This window comes from Ranitomeya variabilis, chromosome 7, assembly GCF_051348905.1.
Source record: "Ranitomeya variabilis isolate aRanVar5 chromosome 7, aRanVar5.hap1, whole genome shotgun sequence".
In the NCBI taxonomy this organism is placed as follows: Eukaryota; Metazoa; Chordata; class Amphibia; order Anura; family Dendrobatidae; genus Ranitomeya; species Ranitomeya variabilis.
In genome coordinates, this window is record NC_135238.1 from 182,489,305 (window position 1) to 182,514,234 (window position 24,930).

At 46.6% G+C, this 24,930-nt stretch overlaps 1 protein-coding gene across 1 annotated transcript in view; it reads right to left on the bottom strand.

Moving 5' to 3' along the window:
• LOC143784318 (germinal-center associated nuclear protein-like) overlaps nt 1-24,446 on the bottom strand; it is an 84,337-nt gene extending 59,891 nt beyond the window's left edge. Inside the window, exon 1 of the mRNA XM_077272460.1 lies at nt 24,396-24,446. Within this exon, the coding sequence (XP_077128575.1) occupies nt 24,396-24,423 (28 nt within the window). The 5' untranslated portion in view covers nt 24,424-24,446. The remainder of the gene's footprint in view (nt 1-24,395) is intronic.
• Between the last annotated feature and the right edge of the window lie 484 nt (nt 24,447-24,930).

Consider the following 24,930-nt stretch of genomic DNA (forward strand, 5'->3'; position numbering starts at 1 on the left):
CCCTCTTAGGCTTAGTTCAGACGCAGCGCTTTTGAAGCGTTTTTCAACTTTAACATTGCTTTCAACCACTACAAATGCATTCACTGGGAAATGTCATTGTAACATTTAAAGGGAACCTGTCACCCCGTTTTTTCCGTATGAGATAAAAATACTGTTAAATAGGGCCTGAGCTGTGCATTGCAATAGTGTATTTTGTGGACCCCGATTCCCCACCTATGCTGCCGAAATACGTTACCAAAGTAGTCGTTTTCGCCTGTCAATCAGGCTGGTCTGGTCAGATGGGCGTGGATCTTGCTTAGTTTTCCGTTGGTGGCGTAGTGGTGTGCACATGCCCAAGGTCCCGAATCCACTGCACAGGGGAGTGAAAAGCGCGCGATGTGCGCTATTTCATTGGTGATCGGTGGGGGCGGCCATCTTCCTTTGGCCGCGCGTGCGCAGAAGCGGCGCTCTGCTGGCCGCGGCTTCAGGAAAATGGCTGTGGGATGCCGCGCGTGCGCAGATGGAGATCGCGGCAGCCATTTTCCTGAAGCAGAGTTCGCATCTCTGCTTCAGGAAAATGGCTGCCGCGATCTCCATCTGCGCACGCGCGGCATCCCGCGGCCATTTTCCTGAAGCCGCGGCCAGCAGAGCGCCGCTTCTGCGCACGCGCAGCCAAAGGAAGATGGCCGCCCCCACCGATCACCAATGAAATAGTGCACATCGCGCGCTTTTCACTCCCCTGTGCAGTGGATTCGGGACCTTGGGCATGCGCACACCACTACGCCACCAACGGAAAACTAAGCAAGATCTGGGGGAAGACATCACGCCCATCTGACCAGACCAGCCTGATTGACAGGCGAAAACGACTACTTTGGTAACGTATTTCGGCAACATAGGTGGGGAATCGGGGTCCACAAAATACACTATTGCAATGCACAGCTCAGGCCCTATTTTACAGTATTTTTTATCTCATATGGAAAAAATGGGGTGACAGGTTCCCTTTAACACCTCTAGCTGGCCATGTGGTGTGTGACACATAAGCAGACCCATCTTGTTTCATTTACAAAGGAGGGACTCTTAAAGTCACAGAGCCTATTTTTACTGGTGCATCAGGCGGCATTAATCTTCTTAAAGGGCCAATATGAAACAGTGGGTCTCCTAAGCTGTTGTAGCCTATGCTGTGAGTGGATGGGCTGCCAAGAATTACGACACACCACAGTACCCCTGTCATAAGATGTCCAGGGGGGACTCCTGAAAAAGTGTTGCATTGAATTCAAGGCCTGCCCTGCTACCAATTCATATGCACCCCAATAAGCCTTTGACCCCACATAGTGGATGGGCCCATGAAAATCCACTTCACAATATGCATTTTGTACTCCATACTCCTTTGTTTTACACATTGGCAGGAAGGCGAGCCCTGCTGCATAGTCATATGCACCCCATTAGGCCTTGGAACACACATACTGGATGTGCCCATGAAAATCCACTCGTATTTTTTATGGTATGATGGTTCCATCTTTGCAGAATTATTTACAGGAGAATTTGGCAATTGTGTTTGCCATGTTTTTAACACTAAGGTTCAGTTACGGCTTTAAAAAAGTCTAATCCTAGCAATACAACGCAATTTCATTGCAAACTACAAAATTCAAGGAATATCAAGATTGAATAGTGTGAGTGCATACATTTTTGTATATGTTACCAATAACATACAAAAGTTAATGATTACATATAAGGATTACATAAATATACTGATTACGTGTATATATGAAGATTAACTTCATACAGTCTACTTAGATCATCACCAAGAGGCTTTTAAATATCATCCGTCTGGAATATCCGAGAAGCAACACCAAGACAGAGAACCCCTTTGAGATTACCTACACTGCATGGGCATCCCCAATTATGCAGGTATCAGCACACTGTACATGTACAGGTACCCCAGTTTTTGGCATCTGTCTTAGTCATGTTTCTCTGGTCTTATATAGTGATTTACACTATGTAGTGACTCTAGTTTCACCCAGACCTTCAAGTGGCCAGCTTTCAAGGTTGTATTAAACTGAGATATCATGGAGTCATGAGACGAGTGGCCATAAACCACTAGAAAATAAAAACCACAAGGATTTAGATCAAACCACCACAGGCAGAGTTTCAGTAAACCTTAATGTTTTACAATGACAAACAGCAAACATATATAGGCTTCGAACTGTTTCTGAAGTGAGAAAACAAACATTTATCAAGATTGTGTCACTATGAGCATTGTCTGTCACATCTGTAAATGTTTTACAAGACATGCAGCTATGTGATTGTCTGAATGCATTCGGTGTACAGTATTTCAATCTTGTTTACAAATCACCATTTGTATATTCGCCATTTGTACATTTGAGGCAGCCAAAGTTATGGCTCTCAAGGAGAGAAACTAATATAGTGGACAAAGAAATATTTGTAATAAACTACTGAGCCAAACTAACATCATTGCATTATCAAATTTATATGAAGTGTATTGTGTCCAATTTGCGCAACCAGGCAACACAAAAATGAGCTTTTCCAGTGAGCTCTTTAAGGTACACAAATGTGAAGTGTTTGCTATCAAGGATGTGGTTTCACCAATGGGGGGGTACCTTTTTTAAAAATATACTATTGCCATCACAGCCACCCATGCCCAAACTTCACGGGCCTATAACAATACAAAGCATGTTCACCCAGGTCATGTTGTCGGAGATAAGGAAGAGACATTGCAGGAGACAGTTAAGAATTAGGGCCAATGTAGTGGTGTGGGTCTCTGAGACTTGTAATGCAGTGCATGATCTGCCAAACAATTCCCCAATGGGGGTACCTTTTTTTAAAGTACACTAGTGCCATCGCATGCCCCTAGCCCAAATATTAACGGCCTATAACAGTACTGAGCACGTTTAGCCTGGTGATCTAGTGGCAGGAACAATGACAGCCCAATGGAATGTCATGCCCAATTCCACAATGTGGGATCCTTTTTTTTAAAAAAAAAAGTGCCCTTGGCCAAAATGCACCGTACAGAGCACGTTCACCCTGGTGATCTACTGGCAGATACAGGACAGATTGCAGGCGACCGAGTTAAGAAGTAGGCCCAATGTAATGTCATGCCCAATTTCCCAATGTAATGTCCTTTTTTTACTTAAAAAAATAGTGCCAGCACAGCCCCTTTGCCCAAAATTCACTGGCCTATAACAGTACAGAGCACGTTCACCCTGGTGATCTACTGGCAGGTACAGGACAGTTTGCAGGAGACCGAGTTAAGAAGTAGGCCCAATGTAATGTCATGCCCAGTTCCCCAATGTGTTGTCCTTTTTAAAAAAAATAAAAGAGTGCCATCAGCATGCTTGGCCAAAATGCACCATACAGACCACGTTCACCCTGGTGATATATTGGTTCTGGATGAGGAGGATGAGGATAAGGAGGAGGATAAGAACAAACAGACCAAATCTGTAAGAGTATACCCATGTTGGGTTGTGAAGAGGTGCATAAGAATACGCCTCCCCAAAAGAGAGAATGTATTTGAGGTTATGTTTTGCTGTTTTCACTTGGTGGTGTACAGAAGTCTTTCCCAATCCAGGCCTTGTTAATTTTTATAGGAGTCAGCCTGTCAGCATTTTCAGTTGACAGGCGGATGTGCTTTTCTGTTATAATTCCACCAGCGGCACTAAAAACTCTCTCTGACAGAATGCTAGCAGCAGGGCAGGCCAGGACCTCCGAGGTGTAGACAGCCAGTTCATGTCACGTGTCCAGCTTGGATACCCAATAATTCAAAGGCACATAGGAATCCCGGAGGATGTTTGCGCGATCTGCAAGGTACTCCCTCACCATCTTCCCAAACATTGCACTTCTTGTGACAGCACCCCTTGTGTTATGGTTCTCAATGGCAAGAGAACATAGCCCAGCAAACATAAGAACTAGCTCTTGGAAGGATGGAAACTAAACTGACCATGAACTAAACCTGCCGCACAACTAGCAGTAGCCGGGTAGCGTTGCCTATGTTTTATCCCTAGATGCCCAGCGCCAGCCGGAGGACTAACTAATCCTGGCAGAGGAAAAACATAGTCCTGGCTCACCTCTAGAGAAATTTCCCCGAAAGGCAGACAGAGGCCCCCACATATATTGGCGGTGATTTTAGATGAAATGACAAACGTAGTATGAAAATAGGTTTAGCAAAATTGAGGTCCGCTTACTAGATAGCAGGAAGACAGAAAGGGCACTTTCATGGTCAGCTGAAAACCCTATCAAAACACCATCCTGAAATTACTTTAAGACTCTAGTATTAACTCATAACATCAGAGTGGCAATTTCAGATCACAAGAGCTTTCCAGACACAGAAACGAAAGTACAGCTGTGAACTGGAACAAAATACAAAACAAACAAGGACTAAAGTCCAACTTAGCTGGGAGTTGTCTAGCAGCAGGAACATGCACAGAAAGGCTTCTGATTACAATGTTGACCGGCATGGAAGTGACAGAGGAGCCAGGCTAAATAGCGACTCCCACATCCTGATAGGAACAGGTGAACAGAAAGGATGATGCACACAAGTTCAGTTCCACCAGTGGCCACCGGGGGAGCCCAAAATCCAATTTCACAACAGTACCCCCCCCTCAAGGAGGGGGCACCGAACCCTCACCAGAACCACCAGGGCGATCAGGATGAGCCCTATGAAAGGCACGGACCAGATCGGAGGCATGAACATCAGAGGCAGTCACCCAAGAATTATCCTCCTGACCGTATCCCTTCCATTTGACCAGATACTGGAGTTTCCGTCTGGAAACACGGGAGTCCAAGATTTTTTCCACAACGTACTCCAACTCGCCTTCAACCAGCACCGGAGCAGGAGGCTCAACGGAAGGCACAACCGGTACCTCATACCTGCGCAATAATGACCGATGAAAAACATTATGAATAGAAAAAGATGCAGGGAGGTCCAAACGGAAGGACACAGGGTTAAGAATCTCCAATATCTTGTATGGGCCAATAAACCGAGGTTTAAACTTAGGAGAAGAAACCCTCATAGGGACAAAACGAGAAGACAACCACACCAAGTCCCCAACACAAAGCCGAGGACCAACCCGACGCCGGCGGTTGGCAAAAAGCTGAGTCTTCTCCTGGGACAACTTCAAATTGTCCACCACCTGCCCCCAAATCTGATGCAACCTCTCCACCACAGCATCCACTCCAGGACAATCCGAAGATTCCACCTGACCAGAAGAAAATCGAGGATGAAACCCCGAATTACAGAAAAAAGGAGACACCAGGGTGGCAGAGCTGGCCCGATTATTGAGAGCAAACTCCGCCAAAGGCAAAAAAGCAACCCAATCATCCTGATCTGCAGACACAAAACACCTCAAATATGTCTCCAAGGTTTGATTCGTCCGCTCGGTCTGGCCATTAGTCTGAGGATGGAAAGCAGACGAGAAAGACAAATCTATGCCCATCCTAGCACAGAATGCTCGCCAAAATCTAGACACGAATTGGGTACCTCTGTCAGAAACGATATTCTCCGGAATACCATGCAAACGGACCACATTTTGAAAAAACAGAGGAACCAACTCGGAAGAAGAAGGCAACTTAGGCAGGGGAACCAAATGGACCATCTTAGAGAAACGGTCACACACCACCCAGATGACAGACATCTTCTGAGAAACAGGAAGATCCGAAATAAAATCCATCGAGATGTGCGTCCAAGGCCTCTTCGGGATAGGCAAGGGCAACAACAATCCACTAGCCCGAGAACAACAAGGCTTGGCCCGAGCACAAACGTCACAAGACTGCACAAAGCCTCGCACATCTCGTGACAGGGAAGGCCACCAGAAGGACCTTGCCACCAAATCCCTGGTACCAAAGATTCCAGGATGACCTGCCAACGCAGAAGAATGAACCTCAGAAATGACTTTACTGGTCCAATCCTCAGGAACAAACAGTCTACCAGGTGGGCAACGATCAGGTCTATCCGCCTGAAACTCCTGCAAGGCCCGCCGCAGATCTGGAGAAACGGCAGACAATATCACTCCATCCTTAAGGATACCTGTAGGTTCAGAATTACCAGGGGAGTCAGGCTCAAAACTCCTAGAAAGGGCATCCGCCTTAACATTCTTAGAACCCGGCAGGTAGGACACCACAAAATTAAACCGAGAGAAAAACAACGACCAGCGCGCCTGTCTAGGATTCAGGCGTCTGGCGGACTCAAGATAAATTAAGTTTTTGTGGTCAGTCAATACCACCACCTGATGTCTAGCCCCCTCAAGCCAATGACGCCACTCCTCAAAAGCCCACTTCATGGCCAACAGCTCCCGATTCCCAATATCATAATTCCGCTCGGCGGGGGAAAATTTACGTGAAAAAAAAGCACAAGGTCTCATCACGGAGCAATCGGAACTTCTCTGCGACAAAACCGCCCCAGCTCCGATTTCCGAAGCGTCGACCTCAACCTGAAAAGGAAGAGCAACATCAGGCTGACGCAACACAGGGGCGGAAGAAAAGCGGCGCTTAAGCTCCCGAAAGGCCTCCACAGCAGCAGGGGACCAATCAGCAACATCAGCACCCTTCTTAGTCAAATCAGTCAATGGTTTAACAACATCAGAAAAACCAGCAATAAATCGACGATAAAAGTTAGCAAAGCCCAAAAATTTCTGAAGACTCTTAAGAGAAGAGGGCTGCGTCCACTCACAAATTGCCTGAACCTTGACAGGATCCATCTCGATGGAAGAGGGGGAAAAAATATATCCCAAGAAGGAAATCTTTTGAACCCCAAAAACGCACTTAGAACCCTTCACACACAAGGAATTAGACCGCAAAACCTGAAAAACCCTCCTGACCTGCTGGACATGAGAGTCCCAGTCATCCGAAAAAATCAAAATATCATCCAGATACACAATCATAAATTTATCCAAATAATCACGGAAAATGTCATGCATAAAGGACTGAAAGACTGAAGGGGCATTTGAAAGACCAAAAGGCATCACCAAATACTCAAAGTGGCCCTCGGGCGTATTAAATGCGGTTTTCCACTCATCCCCCTGCTTAATTCGCACCAAATTATACGCCCCACGGAGATCTATCTTAGAGAACCACTTGGCCCCCTTTATGCGAGCAAACAAATCAGTCAACAGTGGCAACGGATATTGATATTTAACCGTGATTTTATTCAAAAGCCGATAATCAATACACGGCCTCAAAGAGCCATCTTTCTTAGCCACAAAGAAAAAACCGGCTCCTAAGGGAGATGACGAAGGACGAATATGTCCCTTTTCCAAGGACTCCTTTATATATTCTCGCATAGCAGCATGTTCAGGCACAGACAGATTAAATAAACGACCCTTAGGGTATTTACTACCCGGAATCAAATCTATGGCACAATCGCACTCCCGGTGCGGAGGTAGTGAACCAAGCTTAGGTTCTTCAAAAACGTCACAATAGTCAGACAAGAATTCAGGAATCTCAGAGGGAATAGATGATGAAATGGAAACCAAAGGTACGTCCCCATGCGTCCCCTTACATCCCCAGCTTAACACAGACATAGCTTTCCAGTCGAGGACTGGGTTATGAGACTGCAGCCATGGCAATCCCAGCACCAACACATCATGTAGGTTATACAGCACAAGAAAGCGAATAATCTCCTGATGATCCGGATTAATCCGCATAGTTACTTGTGTCCAGTATTGTGGCTTATTACTAGCCAATGGGGTGGAGTCAATCCCCTTCAGAGGTATAGGATTTTCAAGAGGCTCTAAATCATACCCACAGCGTTTGGCAAAGGACCAATCCATAAGACTCAAAGCGGCGCCAGAGTCGACATAGGCATCCGCAGTAATAGATGATAAAGAACAAATCAGGGTCACAGATAGAATAAACTTAGACTGTAAAGTGCCAATTGAAACAGACTTATCAAGCTTCTTAGTACGCTTAGAGCATGCTGATATAACATGAGTTGAATCACCGCAATAGAAGCACAACCCATTTTTTCGTCTAAAATTCTGCCGTTCGTTTCTGGACAGAATTCTATCACATTGCATATTCTCTGGCGTCTTCTCAGTAGACACCGCCCCATGGTGCACAGGTTTGCGCTCCCGCAGACGCCTATCGATCTGGATAGCCATTGTCATGGACTCATTCAGACCCGCAGGCACAGGGAACCCCACCATAACATCCTTAATGGCATCAGAGAGACCCTCTCTGAAATTCGCCGCCAGGGCGCACTCATTCCACTGAGTAAGCACAGCCCATTTACAGAATTTTTGGCAGTATATTTCAGCTTCGTCTTGCCCCTGAGATAGGGACATCAAGGCCTTTTCCGCCTGAAGCTCCAAATGAGGTTCCTCATAAAGCAACCCCAAGGCCAGAAAAAACGCATCCACATTGAGCAACGCAGGATCCCCTGGAGCCAATGCAAAAGCCCAGTCTTGCGGGTCACCCCGGAGCAAGGAAATCACAATCCTGACCTGCTGAGCAGGATCTCCAGCAGAGCGAGATTTCAGGGACAAAAACAACTTGCAATTATTTTTGAAATTTTGAAAGCATGATCTATTCCCCGAGAAAAATTCAGGCAAAGGAATTCTAGGTTCAGATATAGGAACATGAACAACAAAATCTTGTAAATTTTGAACTTTCGTGGTGAGATTATTCAAACCTGCAGCTAAACTCTGAATATCCATTTTAAACAGGTGAACACAGAGCCATTCCAGGATTAGAAGGAGAGAGAGAGAGAGAAAGGCTGCAATATAGGCAGACTTGCAAAAAAAAAAAAAAAAAAAAATCTTCAGCAGACTTCTCTTTTCTCTCCTTTCTCTGCCAATTACTTTAACCCTTTGTGGCCGGTCAAACTGTTATGGTTCTCAATGGCAAGAGAACATAGCCCAGCAAACATAAGAACTAGCTCTTGGAAGGATGGAAACTAAACTGACCATGAACTAAACCTGCCGCACAACTAGCAGTAGCCGGGTAGCGTTGCCTACGTTTTATCCCTAGACGCCCAGCGCCAGCCGGAGGACTAACTAATCCTGGCAGAGGAAAAACATAGTCCTGGCTCACCTCTAGAGAAATTTCCCCCAAAGGCAGACAGAGGCCCCCACATATATTGGCGGTGATTTTAGATGAAATGACAAATGTAGTATGAAAATAGGTTTAGCAAAATTGAGGTCCGCTTACTAGATAGCAGGAAGACAGAAAGGGCACTTTCATGGTCAGCTGAAAACCCTATCAAAACACCATCCTGAAATTACTTTAAGACTCTAGTATTAACTCATAACATCAGAGTGGCAATTTCAGATCACAAGAGCTTTCCAGACACAGAAACGAAAGTACAGCTGTGAACTGGAACAAAATACAAAACAAACAAGGACTAAAGTCCAACTTAGCTGGGAGTTGTCTAGCAGCAGGAACATGCACAGAAAGGCTTCTGATTACAATGTTGACCGGCATGGAAGTGACAGAGGAGCCAGGCTAAATAGCGACTCCCACATCCTGATAGGAACAGGTGAACAGAAAGGATGATGCACACAAGTTCAGTTCCACCAGTGGCCACCGGGGGAGCCCAAAATCCAATTTCACAACACCCTTGCCTCTGTGCCGCCACGATAGGAGTGTCTGAGAAAACTGTCCCAGAACTTGGCCATTGTTCCCCTGCCTGAGCTGGATTGTACTTCTCTCTCTCTCTTGCTTGGAGTCCTTGGTTGTACAACAAACTCGACGTCTGATGCCAGCGTTCTCACATGGGAATTTTCTAAGTAATTCCGCTACAAGGGCCCTGTGGTACTGCAAAATTTTAGTACACCTCTCTGCCTCAGGCAGAAGAGATTGAAAGTTCTCCTTGTAGCGTGGGTCTAGAAGTGTCACCAACCAGTTATGAGTGTCACCCAAAATTTTGATAATCCGAGGGTCACGTGAAATGCAGCGCAACATAAAGTCAGCCATGCGTGCCAGACTGCTAACAGGCAAGACTTCCATGTCCTCACCAACAGGACGACTGACCATGCTGTCCTCCTCCTCCTCATCATCCTCCTCCTCCTCCCTGTCCTCAGGTCATCCCCACTGAACAGAAGCTAATACAGATGTGTTTGTAGTACCATCTATAGCACATGAAAGTAGCTCCTGTTCTTCCTCCTCATTGCCTACCAATCCACGTTGAGAAGACATGAGACTGGGCTGAGTGTAATCCCCCTGTATGTTTCCTTGCTCCATGTCCTCGTGCTCCGCCTGCAATGCATCCTCTTTGATTGTGAGCAGAGAGTTTTTCAGAATGCTGAGAAGCGGGATAGTGATGCTAATTATGGCATCATCGCCACTCACCATCTTAGTGCAGTCCTCAAAGTTTTGGAGGATGTTATATATGTCTGACATCCATGTCCACTCCTGAGGTCTTATGTGTGGAGTCTGACCTGAAATTCAATGGCCTTGTTGATGTTGGTAGTCAACAATGGCCCTCTTCTGCTCACAAATCCTTTCCAACATATGCAGCGTAGAGTTCCAGCGCGTGGGGATGGGGGACATCACACAATAGTCGGTGAGCTGGAATCTGAAAACGCTGCTGAAGCACGGCAAGTGCGGCTGAAGCTGTAGCTGACTTTCTAAAATGGTCAGACAGACGGCGTACTTTCACTAGCAGATCCGGCAGCTCCGGGTAGCTTTTCAGAAAAAGTTGAACCAAGAGATTAAGCACATGGGCCAAGCAAGGTACGTGTGTGAGCTCACCTTGCCTCAGAGCCGCCACCAGGTTATGGCCATTGTCACACATGACCATGCCTGGCTGTAGGTTCAGCAGTGTCATCCAAACATCTGACTGCTCTTTCAGCGCTGTCCACAACTCTTCTGCATTGTGCGGTTTGTCACCTATGCAGATTATCTTCAGCACAGCCTGTTGCCGCTTGGCTGAGGCAGTGCTGCAGTGCTTCCAGCTTCTGACTGATTTCAGAGATGGAGGATGAAGAGGAGGAGGAGATGCAGGAGCTGTAGACTGTGGGGGCAACCCTGATTGACATAGGGCCAGCAATCCTCAGCGTGGGGAGGATGTGTTCCATCTCAAGGTCCAACTGGGTCACGGCTTCCACTATGTTACCTGTCATGTTCTCAATGGCAAGAGAACATAGCATCAGCATATATAGGAACTAGCTCTTGGAAGATGGGAACTGAACTGACCATGAACTAATCTACCGCACAACTAGAAGTGGCCGGGTAGCATTCCTACTTATTATCCCTAGATGCCCAGCGCCAGCCGGAGGACTAAATAATGCTAGCAGAGGAAAATATTAGTCCTAGCTCACCTCTAGAGAAATACCCCGAAAGGAGACAGAGGCCCCCCACATGTATTGGCGGTGATTAAAGATGAAATAACAAACGCAGCATGAAAATAGGTTTAGCAAATTTGAGGTCCACTTACTAGATAGCAGAAGACAGAAAGGACACTTTCATGGTCAGCTGAAAACCCTATCAAAACACCATCCAGAAATTACTTTAAAACTCTGGCATTAACTCATAATACCAGAGTGGCAATTCCTGATCACAAGAGCTTTCCAGACACAGTAACGAAACAACAGCTGTGAACTGGAACAAAAATGCAAAAACAAACATGGACTAAAGTCCAACTTATCTAGTTGTTGTCTAGGAGCAGGAACAAGCACAGAGAGGCTTCTGATAACATTGTTGACCGGCAAGCAACTGACAGAGAAGCAAGGTTATATAGCGACTCCCACATCTTGATGGGAACAGGTGAACAGAGAAGATGATGACACAAGTTCAATTCCACCAGTAACCACCGGGGGAGCCCAAATCCAAATTCACAACAGTACCCCCCCCTCAAGGAGGGGGCACCGAACCCTCACCAGAACCACCAGGGCGATCAGGATGGGCCCTATGAAAGGCACGAACCAGATCGGAGGCATGAACATCAGATGCAGTCACCCAAGAATTATCCTCCTGGCCGTATCCCTTCCACTTGACCAGATACTGGAGTCTCCGTCTGGAAACACGGGAGTCTAAGATTTTCTCCACAACGTACTCCAACTCACCCTCAACCAACACCGGAGCAGGAGGCTCAACGGAAGGCACAACCGGTACCTCATACCTGCGCAATAATGACCGATGAAAAACGTTATGAATAGAAAAGGATGCAGGGAGGTCCAAACGGAAGGAAACAGGGTTAAGAATCTCCAATATCTTATACGGGCCGATGAACCGAGGCTTAAACTTAGGAGAAGAGACCCTCATAGGGACAAAACGAGAAGACAACCACACCAAATCCCCAACACAAAGCCGAGGACCAACACGACGGCGGCGGTTGGCAAAAAGCTGAGTCTTCTCCTGGGACAACTTCAAACTGTCCACCACCTGCCCCCAGATCCGATGCAATCTCTCCACCACAGTATCTACTCCAGGACAATCCGAAGACTCCACTTGACCGGAGGAAAATCGAGGATGAAACCCCGAATTACAGAAAAACGGGGACACCAAGGTGGCAGAGCTGGCCCGATTATTGAGGGCGAACTCCGCCAATGGCAAAAAAGCAACCCAATCATCCTGGTCAGCAGACACAAAACACCTCAGATATGTCTCCAGGGTCTGATTAGTCCGCTCGGTCTGGCCATTAGTCTGAGGATGGAAAGCAGACGAAAAAGATAAATCTATGCCCATCCTAGCACAGAATGCCCGCCAAAACCTAGACACAAATTGGGTTCCTCTGTCAGAAACGATATTCTCAGGAATACCATGCAAACGAACAACATTTTGAAAAAACAGAGGAACCAACTCGGAAGAAGAAGGCAACTTGGGCAGGGGAAACAAATGGACCATCTTAGAGAAACGGTCACACACCACCCAGATGACAGACATCTTCTGAGAAACAGGCAGATCTGAAATAAAATCCATCGAGATGTGCGTCCAAGGCCTCCTAGGAATAGGCAAGGGCAACAATAATCCACTTGCCCGAGAACAACAAGGCTTGGCCCGAGCACAAACGTCACAAGACTGCACAAGGCCTCGCACATCTCGTGACAGGGAAGGCCACCAGAAGGACCTTGCCACCAAATCCCTGGTACCAAAAATTCCAGGATGACCTGCCAACGCAGAAGAATGAACCTCAGAGATGACTCTACTGGTCCAATCATCAGGAACAAACAGTCTATCAGGTGGGCAACGATCCGGTCTATCCGCCTGAAACTCCTGCAAGGCCCGCCGCAGGTCTGGAGAAACGGCTGACAATATCACTCCATCATTAAGGATACCTGTGGGCTCAGAGTTACCAGGCGAGTCAGGCTCAAAACTCCTAGAAAGGGCATCCGCCTTAATATTCTTAGAACCCGGTAGGTATGACACCACAAAATTAAACCGAGAGAAAAATAATGACCAGCGCGCCTGTCTAGGATTCAGGCGCCTGGCGGTCTCAAGATAAATCAAATTTTTGTGGTCAGTCAATACCACCACCTGATGTCTGGCCCCCTCAAGCCAGTGGCGCCACTCCTCAAAAGCCCACTTCATGGCCAAAAGCTCCCGATTCCCAACATCATAATTCCGCTCAGCGGGCGAAAATTTACGGGAAAAGAAGGCACAAGGCCTCATCACGGAGCAGTCGGAACTTTTCTGCGACAACACAGCCCCAGCTCCGATCTCAGAAGCGTCGACCTCAACCTGAAAAGGAAGAGCAACATCAGGCTGACGCAACACAGGGGCAGAAGAAAAACGGCGCTTAAGCTCCCGAAAGGCCTCCACAGCATCAGGGGACCAATCAGCAACATCAGCACCCTGCTTAGTCAAATCAGTCAATGGCTTAACAAAATCCGAAAAACCAGCAATGAATCGACGATAAAAGTTAGCAAAGCCCAACAATTTCTGAAGACTCTTAAGAGAAGAGGGCTGCGTCCAATCACAAATAGCTTGAACCTTGACAGGATCCATCTCAATGGAAGAGGGAGAAAAAATAAATCCCAAAAAGGAAATCCTCTGAACCCCAAAAACGCACTTAGAACCCTTCACACACAAAGAATTAGACCGCAAAACCTGAAAAACCCTCCTGACTTGCTGGACATGAGAGTCCCAGTCATCCGAAAAAAATCAGAATATCATCCAGATACACAATCATAAATTTATCCAAATAATCGCGGACAATGTCATGCATAAAGGACTGGAAGACTGAAGGGGCATTTGAAAGACCAAAAGGCATCACCAAATACTCAAAGTGGCCCTCGGGCGTATTAAATGCGGTTTTCCACTCATCCCCCTGCCTGATTCGCACCAAATTATACGCCCCACGGAGATCAATCTTAGAGAACCACTTGGCCCCCTTTATGCGAGCAAACAAATCAGTCAGCAACGGCAATGGGTATTGATATTTAACCGTGATTTTATTCAAAAGCCGATAATCAATACATGGTCTCAAAGAGCCGTCTTTTTTTGACACAAAGAAAAAACCGGCTCCTAAGGGAGATGACGATGGACGAATATGTCCCTTTTCCAAGGACTCCTTTATATATTCTCGCATAGCAGCATGTTCTGGCACAGACAGATTAAATAAACGACCCTTTGGGTATTTACTACCCGGGATTAAATCTATGGCACAATCGCACTCTCGGTGCGGAGGTAGCGAACCAAGCTTGGGTTCTTCAAAGACGTCACGATAGTCAGACAGGAACTCAGGAATTTCAGAGGGAATAGATGATGAAATGGAAACCAAAGGTACGTCCCCATGAGTCCCCTTACATCCCCAGCTCAACACAGACATAGCTCTCCAGTCGAGGACTGGGTTGTGAGATTGCAGCCATGGCAATCCTAGCACCAAAACATCATGTAGATTATACAGCACCAGAAAGCGAATAATCTCCTGGTGATCCGGATTAATACGCATAGTTACTTGTGTCCAGTATTGTGGTTTATTATTAGCCAATGGGGTGGAGTCAATCCCCTTCAGAGGAATAGGAGTCTCCAAAGGCTCTAAATCATACCCACAGCGTTTGGCAAAGGACCAATCCATAAGACTCAAAGCGGCGCCAGAGTCGATATAGGCGTCCGTGGTAATGGATGACAAAGAGCAAATCAGGGTCACAGATAGAATAAACTTAGACTGTAAAGTGCCAATGGAAACAGATTTATCAAGCTTTTTAGTGCGCTTAGAGCATGCTGATATAACATGAGTAGAATCACCACAATAGAAACACAACCCATTTTTCCGTCTAAAATTCTGCCGCTCGCTTCTGGACAGAATTCTATCACACTGCATACTTTCTGGCGTCTTCTCAGTGGACACCGCCAGATGGTGCACTGGTTTGCGCTCCCGCAGACGCCTATCGATCTGAATAGCCATTGTCATGGACTCATTCAGACCCGCAGGCACAGGGAACCCCACCATAACATCCTTAATGGCATCAGAGAGACCCTCTCTGAAAGTCGCCGCCAGGGCGCACTCATTCCACTGAGTAAGCACAGACCATTTACGGAATCTTTGGCAGTAAATTTCAGCTTCATCTTGCCCCTGAGATAGGGACATCAAAGTTTTTTCTGCCTGAAGCTCCAAATGAGGTTCCTCATAAAGCAACCCCAAGGCCAGAAAAAACGCATCCACATTGAGCAACGCAGGATCCCCTGGTGTCAATGAAAAAGCCCAGTCTTGAGGGTCGCCCCGGAGCAAGGAAATCACAATCCTGACCTGCTGTGCAGGGTCTCCGGCAGAGCGAGACTTCAGGGACAAAAATAATTTGCAATTATTTCTAAAATTCTGAAAACCAGATCTATTCCCCGAGAAAAATTCCGGCAAAGGAATTCTCGGCTCAGACACAGGTGCATGAACAACAAAATCTTGCAAATTTTGTACCTTCGTGGCGAGATTATTCAAACCTGCATTTACACTCTGAAGATCCATTACAAACAGGTGAACACAGAGCCATTCAAAGATTAGAAGGAGAGAAAGAGAAAAAAAAGGCTGCAGCATAGACAGACTGGCAAAAGGTCCAATTAAGAGCACACTCAAAACTAGAGGGAAAAAAAAAAAAAAAAAAATCTCAGCAGACTTCTTATTTCTCTCCTTTCTCAGCCAAGGATTTTAACCCTTTAGTGGGCCGGTCAAACTGTCATGTTCTCAATGGCAAGAGAACATAGCATCAGCATATATAGGAACTAGCTCTTGGAAGATGGGAACTGAACTGACCATGAACTAATCTACCGCACAACTAGAAGTGGCCGGGTAGCATTCCTACTTATTATCCCTAGATGCCCAGCGCCAGCCGGAGGACTAAATAATGCTAGCAGAGGAAAATATTAGTCCTAGCTCACCTCTAGAGAAATACCCCGAAAGGAGACAGAGGCCCCCCACATGTATTGGCGGTGATTAAAGATGAAATAACAAACGCAGCATGAAAATAGGTTTAGCAAATTTGAGGTCCACTTACTAGATAGCAGAAGACAGAAAGGACACTTTCATGGTCAGCTGAAAACCCTATCAAAACACCATCCAGAAATTACTTTAAAACTCTGGCATTAACTCATAATACCAGAGTGGCAATTCCTGATCACAAGAGCTTTCCAGACACAGTAACGAAACAACAGCTGTGAACTGGAACAAAAATGCAAAAACAAACATGGACTAAAGTCCAACTTATCTAGTTGTTGTCTAGGAGCAGGAACAAGCACAGAGAGGCTTCTGATAACATTGTTGACCGGCAAGCAACTAACAGAGAAGCAAGGTTATATAGCGACTCCCACATCTTGATGGGAACAGGTGAACAGAGAAGATGATGACACAAGTTCAATTCCACCAGTAACCACCGGGGGAGCCCAAATCCAAATTCACAACAGTTACCCCAGTGTGCCATCATTGAGATGTACCGTCCCTGCCCACAAGCACTTGTCCACGTGTCCGTGGTTAGGTGGACTTTCCCGGTAACAGCATTGTTGAGGGCACGGGTAATGTTGTGGGACACATGCTGGTGTAATGCCATTACGGCACACCGGGAGAAATAGTGGCGACTGGGGACCGAGTACCTTGGGATGACCGCCCCCATCAGGTTGCGGAATGCTTCCGTCTCAACAAGCCTAAAAGGCAGCATTTCTAGCACAAGCAGAATAGAAATATTAGAATTGAAGACTGTGGCCTGTGGGGTGTTGGCTGGGTATTTCTGCTTGTGTTCCAAAGACTGGGTTTTAGACAACTGAACGCTGTGCTGCGTCAAGGACGTGGACGGGCTTGCTGATGGTGCTGCTTGACTGTGGGCCACAACAGGTGCAGAGCTAGAGGCATCTTCACATGCACGGTGTACTAGGGATTGGCTTCTATGCAAAACAGTGGAAGAAGCAGTGGTGTGACCAGCATGCAGTGGTCCTCGAGCCTGGGGTTCGGCCCACAAAGTCAGGTGCTTTGCTTACATGTGCCTGATCATGCTGGTGGTCAGGCTGGTTGTTTTGCTACCCCTGCTGAAGCAGGCATGGCAGGTGCTGCAAATGGCCTGTTTAGGGTTAGCGGCAGAGTATTTAAAAAATAGCCAGACTCGGGAAGATCTCACAGGTGGAATGGCAACTTCACTCACGTTGGTGTTAGGCCATGTTCACACTTTGCGGTTTTTACCGCGGAACCGCCGCGATTTTGCCGCTGCGGGTCCGCTGCAGTTTCCATTGCGTTTACATTTATATGTAAACCTATGGAAACCGCAAACCGCTGTGCAAATGCTGCGGGAAAAACCGCGCAGAAACGCAGCGGTTTACAACCCGCAGCATGTCACTTCTTTGTGCGGAACTGCAGCGGTTCTGCACCCATAGAACTCCATTGTGAGTGTCAAACCCGCAGAAGAAAAAATATCTGCGGGTTTTATGCGGTTTGGGGTGTAGAAACAGCTGCAGCAGGAAGTGCGGGGAAGCGGGAGGAAGTGCGTGGGCGGAAGTGCGTGGGCGGAGTGTGACTGTCATCATGGAGACATATCGTCGCATGGGGATCGATGTCAGCCGTTTGATAGATCTGGTATGTATGTCTGTGTATGTCTGTGTGTGTGTCTGTGTATGTGTGTGTGTCCCCATGCGACGATAGTGCCACCATTGTGCTAAGTCGCCGTATGGGACTACTACTCCGATCCAATATTAGGATGGGAGAGTTGTCCCTGTGTTTCCGGCGACTTAGCACAATTGTAAGTAACACAAACACACACAATACACACACAATAAACGTAACATACATGACAGACATTACATACAACATATAACAGAGCATATACTCACCATACAGCACACTGGTACGCGAAGCCCTCGCCCTAGGGAAAAAGTCCAAAAAAAATAAACAAAATCCATACTCCCTGTCCGCAGAATCCAATACCGAGTGTCCCACGCCGATCCCCTGCTCTCCGGCGATACACTGCCAGGAGCGAAGCTCCTAGCAGTGTATCGTGCACTGTTCCGGAGTTCAATGGCGCCGGCGTCTCTATTTGCGGCACTACAGGTGCGTGTGAACTTTCCCACGCTCTAGTGCCGTAAAGCGAGAGTACCGGGGTCAATGACCGCCGGTAAACTCTAGCGCATGCACAGTAACACACCGACAGGTGCCAAAGCACCTGTCAGTGTGTTGCTGCAGCCGTGGAGAGCAGACACATCTCCGGATGTGTCTGTTCTCCATGGCAGATCGACGTGGGACCCTCGTTGGATTTCTGCGGACAGGGCCAGGGAGTATGAATTTGGTTTGTTTTTTTATTTCTGTTACAGGTCGAGGGTCTTCAGGTGGATTACCCGTGTAATAAAGGGATTGTCAAAAAGTGTGTGTCATTATTTCATTAAAATATTTTTTCCAAGTGTTTGTTTTTTTATTTTTATTGTATTTTAGTGCCACGTATTTAGGAGCCACGTATCACATATTACAGTGCCACGTGTCACGTATTTAAGTGCCACGTATTTAAGTGCCACGTGTCACGTATTTAAGTGCCACGTGTCACGTATTTAAGTGCCACGTATTTAAGTGCCACGTATTTAAGTGCCACGTATTTAAGTGCCACGTACTTAAGTGCCACGTGTCACGTATTTCAGTGCCACGTATTTAAGTGCCACGTGTCACGTATTTCAGTGCCACGTATTTAAGTGCCACTTGTCACGTATTTAAGTGCCACGTGTCACATATTTCAGTGCCACGTGTCACGTATTTCAGTGCCACGTATTTAAGTGCCACGTGTCACGTATTTAAGTGCCACGTATTTAAGTGCCACGTGTCACGTATTTAAGTGCCACGAGTCACGTATTTAAGTGCCACGTATTTAAGTGCCACGTGTCACGTATTTCAGTGCCACGTATTTAAGTGCCACGTGTCACGTATTTAAGTGCCACATGCCACGTATTTAAGTGCCACGTATTTAAGTGCCACGTATTTAAGTGCCACGTGTCACGTATTTAAGTGCCACGTGTCACATATTTCAGTGTCACGTATTTCAGTGCCACGTATTTCAGTGCCACGTATTTAAGTGTCACGTGTCACGTATTTAAGTGCCACGTATTTAAGTGCCACGTATTTAAGTGCCACGTATTTAAGTGCCACATGCCACGTATTTAAGTGCCACGTATTTAAGTGCCACGTATTTAAGTGCCACGTGTCACGTATTTAAGTGCCACGTGTCACATATTTCAGTGCCACGTGTCACGTATTTCAGTGCTACGTATTTCAGTGCCACGTATTTAAGTGCCACGTGTCACGTATTTAAGTGCCACGTATTTAAGTGCCACATATTTAAGTGCCACGTATTTAAGTGCCACGTATTTAAGTGCCACGTATTTAAGTGCCACGTGTCACGTATTTAAGTGTCACGTGTCACGTATTTAAGTGCCACGTGTCACGTATTTAAGTGCCACGTATTTAAGTGCCACGTATTTCAGTGCCACGTATTTAAGTGCCACGTGTCACGTATTTCAGTGCCACGTGTCACGTATTTAAGTGCCATGTGGCACGTATTTAAGTGCCACGTATTTAAGTGCCACGTGTCACGTATTTAAGTGCCACGTATTTAAGTGCCACGTATTTAAGTGCCACGTGTCACGTATTTAAGTGCCACGTGTCACGTATTTAAGTGCCACTTAAATACGTGGCACTTAAATACGTGGCACTTAAATATGTGGCACTTAAATACGTGCCACTTAAATACGTGGCACTTAAATACGTGACACGTGGCACTTAAATACATGGCACTGAAATACATGACACGTGGCACTTAAATACGTGACACGTGGCACTTAAATATGTGACACGTGGCACTTAAATACGTGGCACTTAAATACGTGGCACTTAAATACGTGACACGTGGCACTCAAATACGTGGCACTTAAATACGTGGCACTTAAATACGTGGCACTTAAATACGTGACACGTGGCACTTAAATACGTGACATGTGGCACTTAAATACGTGACACGTGGCACTTAAATACGTGGCACTTAAATGCTGTCTATGATTATTCAATATTTGCAGCAGCAACCCCAGCATAAGTATACGGTGCGGCCTGCGGAGCTGTATCTGCGGCATGCTGTGGTTGCTTCCACTCATTTTGATGTTTTCACAACATGGAGGATGAAAGAAGAAGGGGTTGGACAAGGAAGTGACATTTTTTTTTGTTACTGAATTTTTTCAAGTTTGTAAACCTTTATTTATGTCAAAAACGCAGACAATCTGCAGAAAAACGCACTGAAAACCGCACCAAAAACGCACCTGCGTTTTCTGCCAATAACTGCGGATTTAGTGCAGAAAAATCCGCAGGTAAATCTGCAAAGTGTGCACATACCCTTACAGGGAACGGATGCACGCCTTCTGTCTGTGGCCACCACACTGCTTCTTCCTGCCTGTTGGGGGATATGCCTCCTTCCCCATTTGTGCTGCTGTCCTCGCTACGCATGTCCTCCTGCCAGCTTGGGTCATTTACTATGACATCCACCACCTCCTCTTCCACATGTGCACCCTGCTCCTCCTCCTGACTTTCTAGAAATTAGAACTCATCATGGTCCACCTCTTGTGACACTTTCCCACCATTGCCTTCGTGTGACTGGGGCTGGTCAAAGCTTTGGGCAGCTTTACATGCGATCTCATCTTTCCCCACTTCAAGTTGACCGGCAGAGATTTCTGAATCTTGAAATGGAAAACTGAACAGCTCTTCAGAGTGTCCAAGTGTGGCATCAGTTGTCTCAGGGCACTCGGCATGGTGGGAGGAAGGAGGATCAGGGTGAGGAATATCCTGGCCTCACTCACGGCTACTCAGACTTGACCGTGTGGAAGACAAGGTGGTGGTGGCTAAGTGACTGGAAGCATTATCCGCTATCCAACCAACAACCGTTACACACTGCTCTGGCTTCAATAGTTGTGTGCTGCGGTCCCCTAGAAACTGGGACAGGAATGTCGAGTGAGAAGATGTGGGTCTTTGTTGTGGCCCACTTTCACCTTGCCCACTGCCTCATCCTCTGGATGCACCATCAGCATCACGTCCACTTCCCCGTCCTTTGCCCCTTGCCTTAACCATTTTAAATGGACTACTGCACTATTTCAAATGCTCAACACAAATGTCTTTATTAGTAGCGAAATAATATGTGATCACTATGCCTGCAAATCTATGATTTTTCAAAACCAAACACCAGGCAGGCCTCAGCCTAACCGAACAGACTGTATTCAATTTTTTTTAAGTTAATTTATGCAAAATAGTGCTGTATAGAATTTGAGTATCACACAGCCAAAAAATAAGTACACCAGCCTCCAATGCCCAAACTTGGAGCACAGAGATATATGACGGCTGTAACGGAAACACCACACTGGCAAATCTGTGGCCTTTGAATTTTTTTGATACAAAATAGTGCTGTATAGAATTTGACTATCACAGTCAAAAAATAAGTACACCGGCCTCCAATGACCAAACATGGAGCACAGATATATATATGAGGCCTTTTTCAGTGAATTTAAAACACCAAAAAAAAAGGGAGCACAAGCAGCGTCGGACTGGAGTACCTTGGGCCCACCAGAGAAAAATCTTTCTTGGGGCCCACCATACCGTTTAAAAATACCACACAGGATAGATCCTATATACCACACCACGCACGAGAGCTGACAGATCCTCTATATACTACACCACACAGGAGAGCTCATGGCTCCTCTATATACTGCACCACACAGGAGAGCTGACAGATCCTCTATATACTACACCACACGGGAGAGCTGACAGATCCTCTACATACTACACCACACGGGAGAGCTGACAGATCCTGTATATACTACACCACACAGGAGAGCTGACAGATCCTCTATATACACCACACAGGAGAGCTGACAGATCCTGTATATACTACACCACACAGGAGAGCTGACAGATCCTCTATATACTACACCACACGGGATAGCTGACAGATCCTCTATATACTACACCACACAGGAGAGCTGACAGATCCTGTATATACTACACCACACAGGAGAGCTGACAGATCCTCTATATACTACACCACACGGGAGAGACGACAGATCCTCTATATACTACACCACACAGGAGAGCTGACAGATCCTCTATATACTACACCACACGGGAGAGCTGACAGATCCTCTATATACTACACCACACAGGAGAGCTGACAGATCCTCTATACACCACACGGGAGAGCTGACAGATCCTCTATACACCACACGGGAGAGCTGACAGATCCTCTATACACCACACGGGAGAGCTGACAGATCCTCTATATACTACACCACACGGGAGAGCTGACAGATCCTCTATATACTACACCACACAGGAGAGCTGACAGATCCTCTACATACTAAACCACACAGGAGAACTGACAGATCCTCTATACACCACACGGGAGAGCTGACAGATCCTCTATATACACCACACGGGAGAGCTGACAGATCCTCTATACACCACACGGGAGAGCTGACAGATCCTCTATATACTACACCACAAAGGAGAGCTGACAGATCCTCTATATACTACACCACACGGGAGAGCTGACAGATCCTCTACATACTACACCACACAGGAGAACTGACAGATCCTCTATACACCACACGGGAGAGCTGACAGATCCTCTATACACCACACGGGAGAGCTGACAGATCCTCTATATACTACACCACACGGGAGAGCTGAAAGATCCTCTATATACTAGACCACACGGGAGAGCTGACAGATCCTCTATATACACCACACGGGAGAGCTGACAGATCCTCTATATACTACACCACACGGGAGAGCTGACAGATCCTCTATACACCACACAGGAGAGCTGACAGATCCTCTATACACCACACAGGAGAACTGACAGATCCTCTATACACCACACGGGAGAGCTGACAGATCCTCTATATACACCACATGGGAGAGCTGACAGATCCTCTATACACCACACGGGAGAGCTGACAGATCCTCTATATACTACACTACACAGGACAGCAGTAATGTAGGTCCACTGTGTGTAGTAAAATACTTACCGGTGGCCATATTCCACTGCAATGAAGAAGACACAAGCAACGACACAGCGGCAGAAGACGGCGACTGCTGCATATTTTATTACACACAGGGAAGCTTTCTGTTGGGGGCGAGACATTGTTTTTATTAGTATCATTTTAGGATAGATGTGATTTTTTTTCATCATTTGTTATAGCTTTTTTTGTGTAATTGTGGCGAACAGAAAAAAGGACATTTGGCGTTCTTGAGTTGTTTCTGTTTACGGTGTTTACTGATCGAGTTAATTGTTTTTATATTTTGATATATCATACTTTTCTGAACCCAGCAATGCCAAATATGTGTTGTTTTTTATTTTTTAAATATATTTATTTTCAATTGGATAAAAAGGGGTGATTTAAACTTTTAGGAATTTTTAAAATTTTGTTTTTTCCTTTCACTGGTACAGTTAGCCCCCTTAGAGGACATGAAAATGCGATCATCCGATCGCATGTGCTATTATATACAGTGATACCACAGCATCACTGCATATAGCAGAAATCACGGTCTCCTTTAAAGCCTGGCCACAGGAAGAAGACCCCTGGCTGTCATAACAACCCATCGGCGACCCACGATCACATCATGGGTGCCAATGGGTGAGAGAATGATGTGCACGCATGTTGGCATGTGTTATATGCTGCTGTCAGAGATTGACACTGGCATTTAACACGCGCCATACATGTAAGGCTGATGTCGTAAAGGTGTTAATTACCTGAGGACTCCCTTCACCACTGTCACCCAATATCCTGTGGGCCCCCTCCCCCACTATTTCACCTCTGATTTCCTGTGGGCTTACTGAGAGGGGGAAAGGGGAGCCACAGTAAAATAGAGGTGGTTGACACAATGGGGGAGAGGGCTCACAAGAAAATTATAATATCACTGTGGGCCCCCTCCCCTGTATTACCTTAAGGATGCATGGGGCCCCCTCGCCTAACTGCCTCTATGGCCACTGATCTACTCCTCAGGGTGCAGGCATCATAACTGTTTATTTACTTACACTCACACCACTGACTGCAGCGAGCCATCCCTCTGCACAATACACGGCCGTGTGCTGCTTGGGTAGGACTGCTGACCAATCACAGCACAGCTCCTTGCCTGAGCTGTGCTGTGAGCTCACACAAAGAAAACTAACGCTGATTGGCTGAATTGCAGCCAATCAGCGTTTACACTGCTGCCCAGGGCTTTGTGGAAGAGGAGCAGAGGGACAGAGCACAGGATGAGACAGGTGACTGCGGGACAAACTGTAGTGTGCAAGTGCTCGTCTCCTCTCAGCCTCAGAGTCAGCTGTTCTGCTGACTGTGCTGGCTGAAGTGAGGGTCGGCACACACACACACAGCTCCTGGCAGAGTAGAAGCCGGCAGCGGCAGAAGGTGATGTGAAGGAGCTGCGCCTGCACTTCCCATCACCTGTGCAGTCTGCCAGCCGCTGCCGGCTATACAGTAAAGTGAGCCCTGCTCCCCGCAGCTATGCAGGGCAGGCACAAATGAAGGAGGCAGGGGCTGGGGGGCGGGGCCCCCTGGAGGATTCTCCGG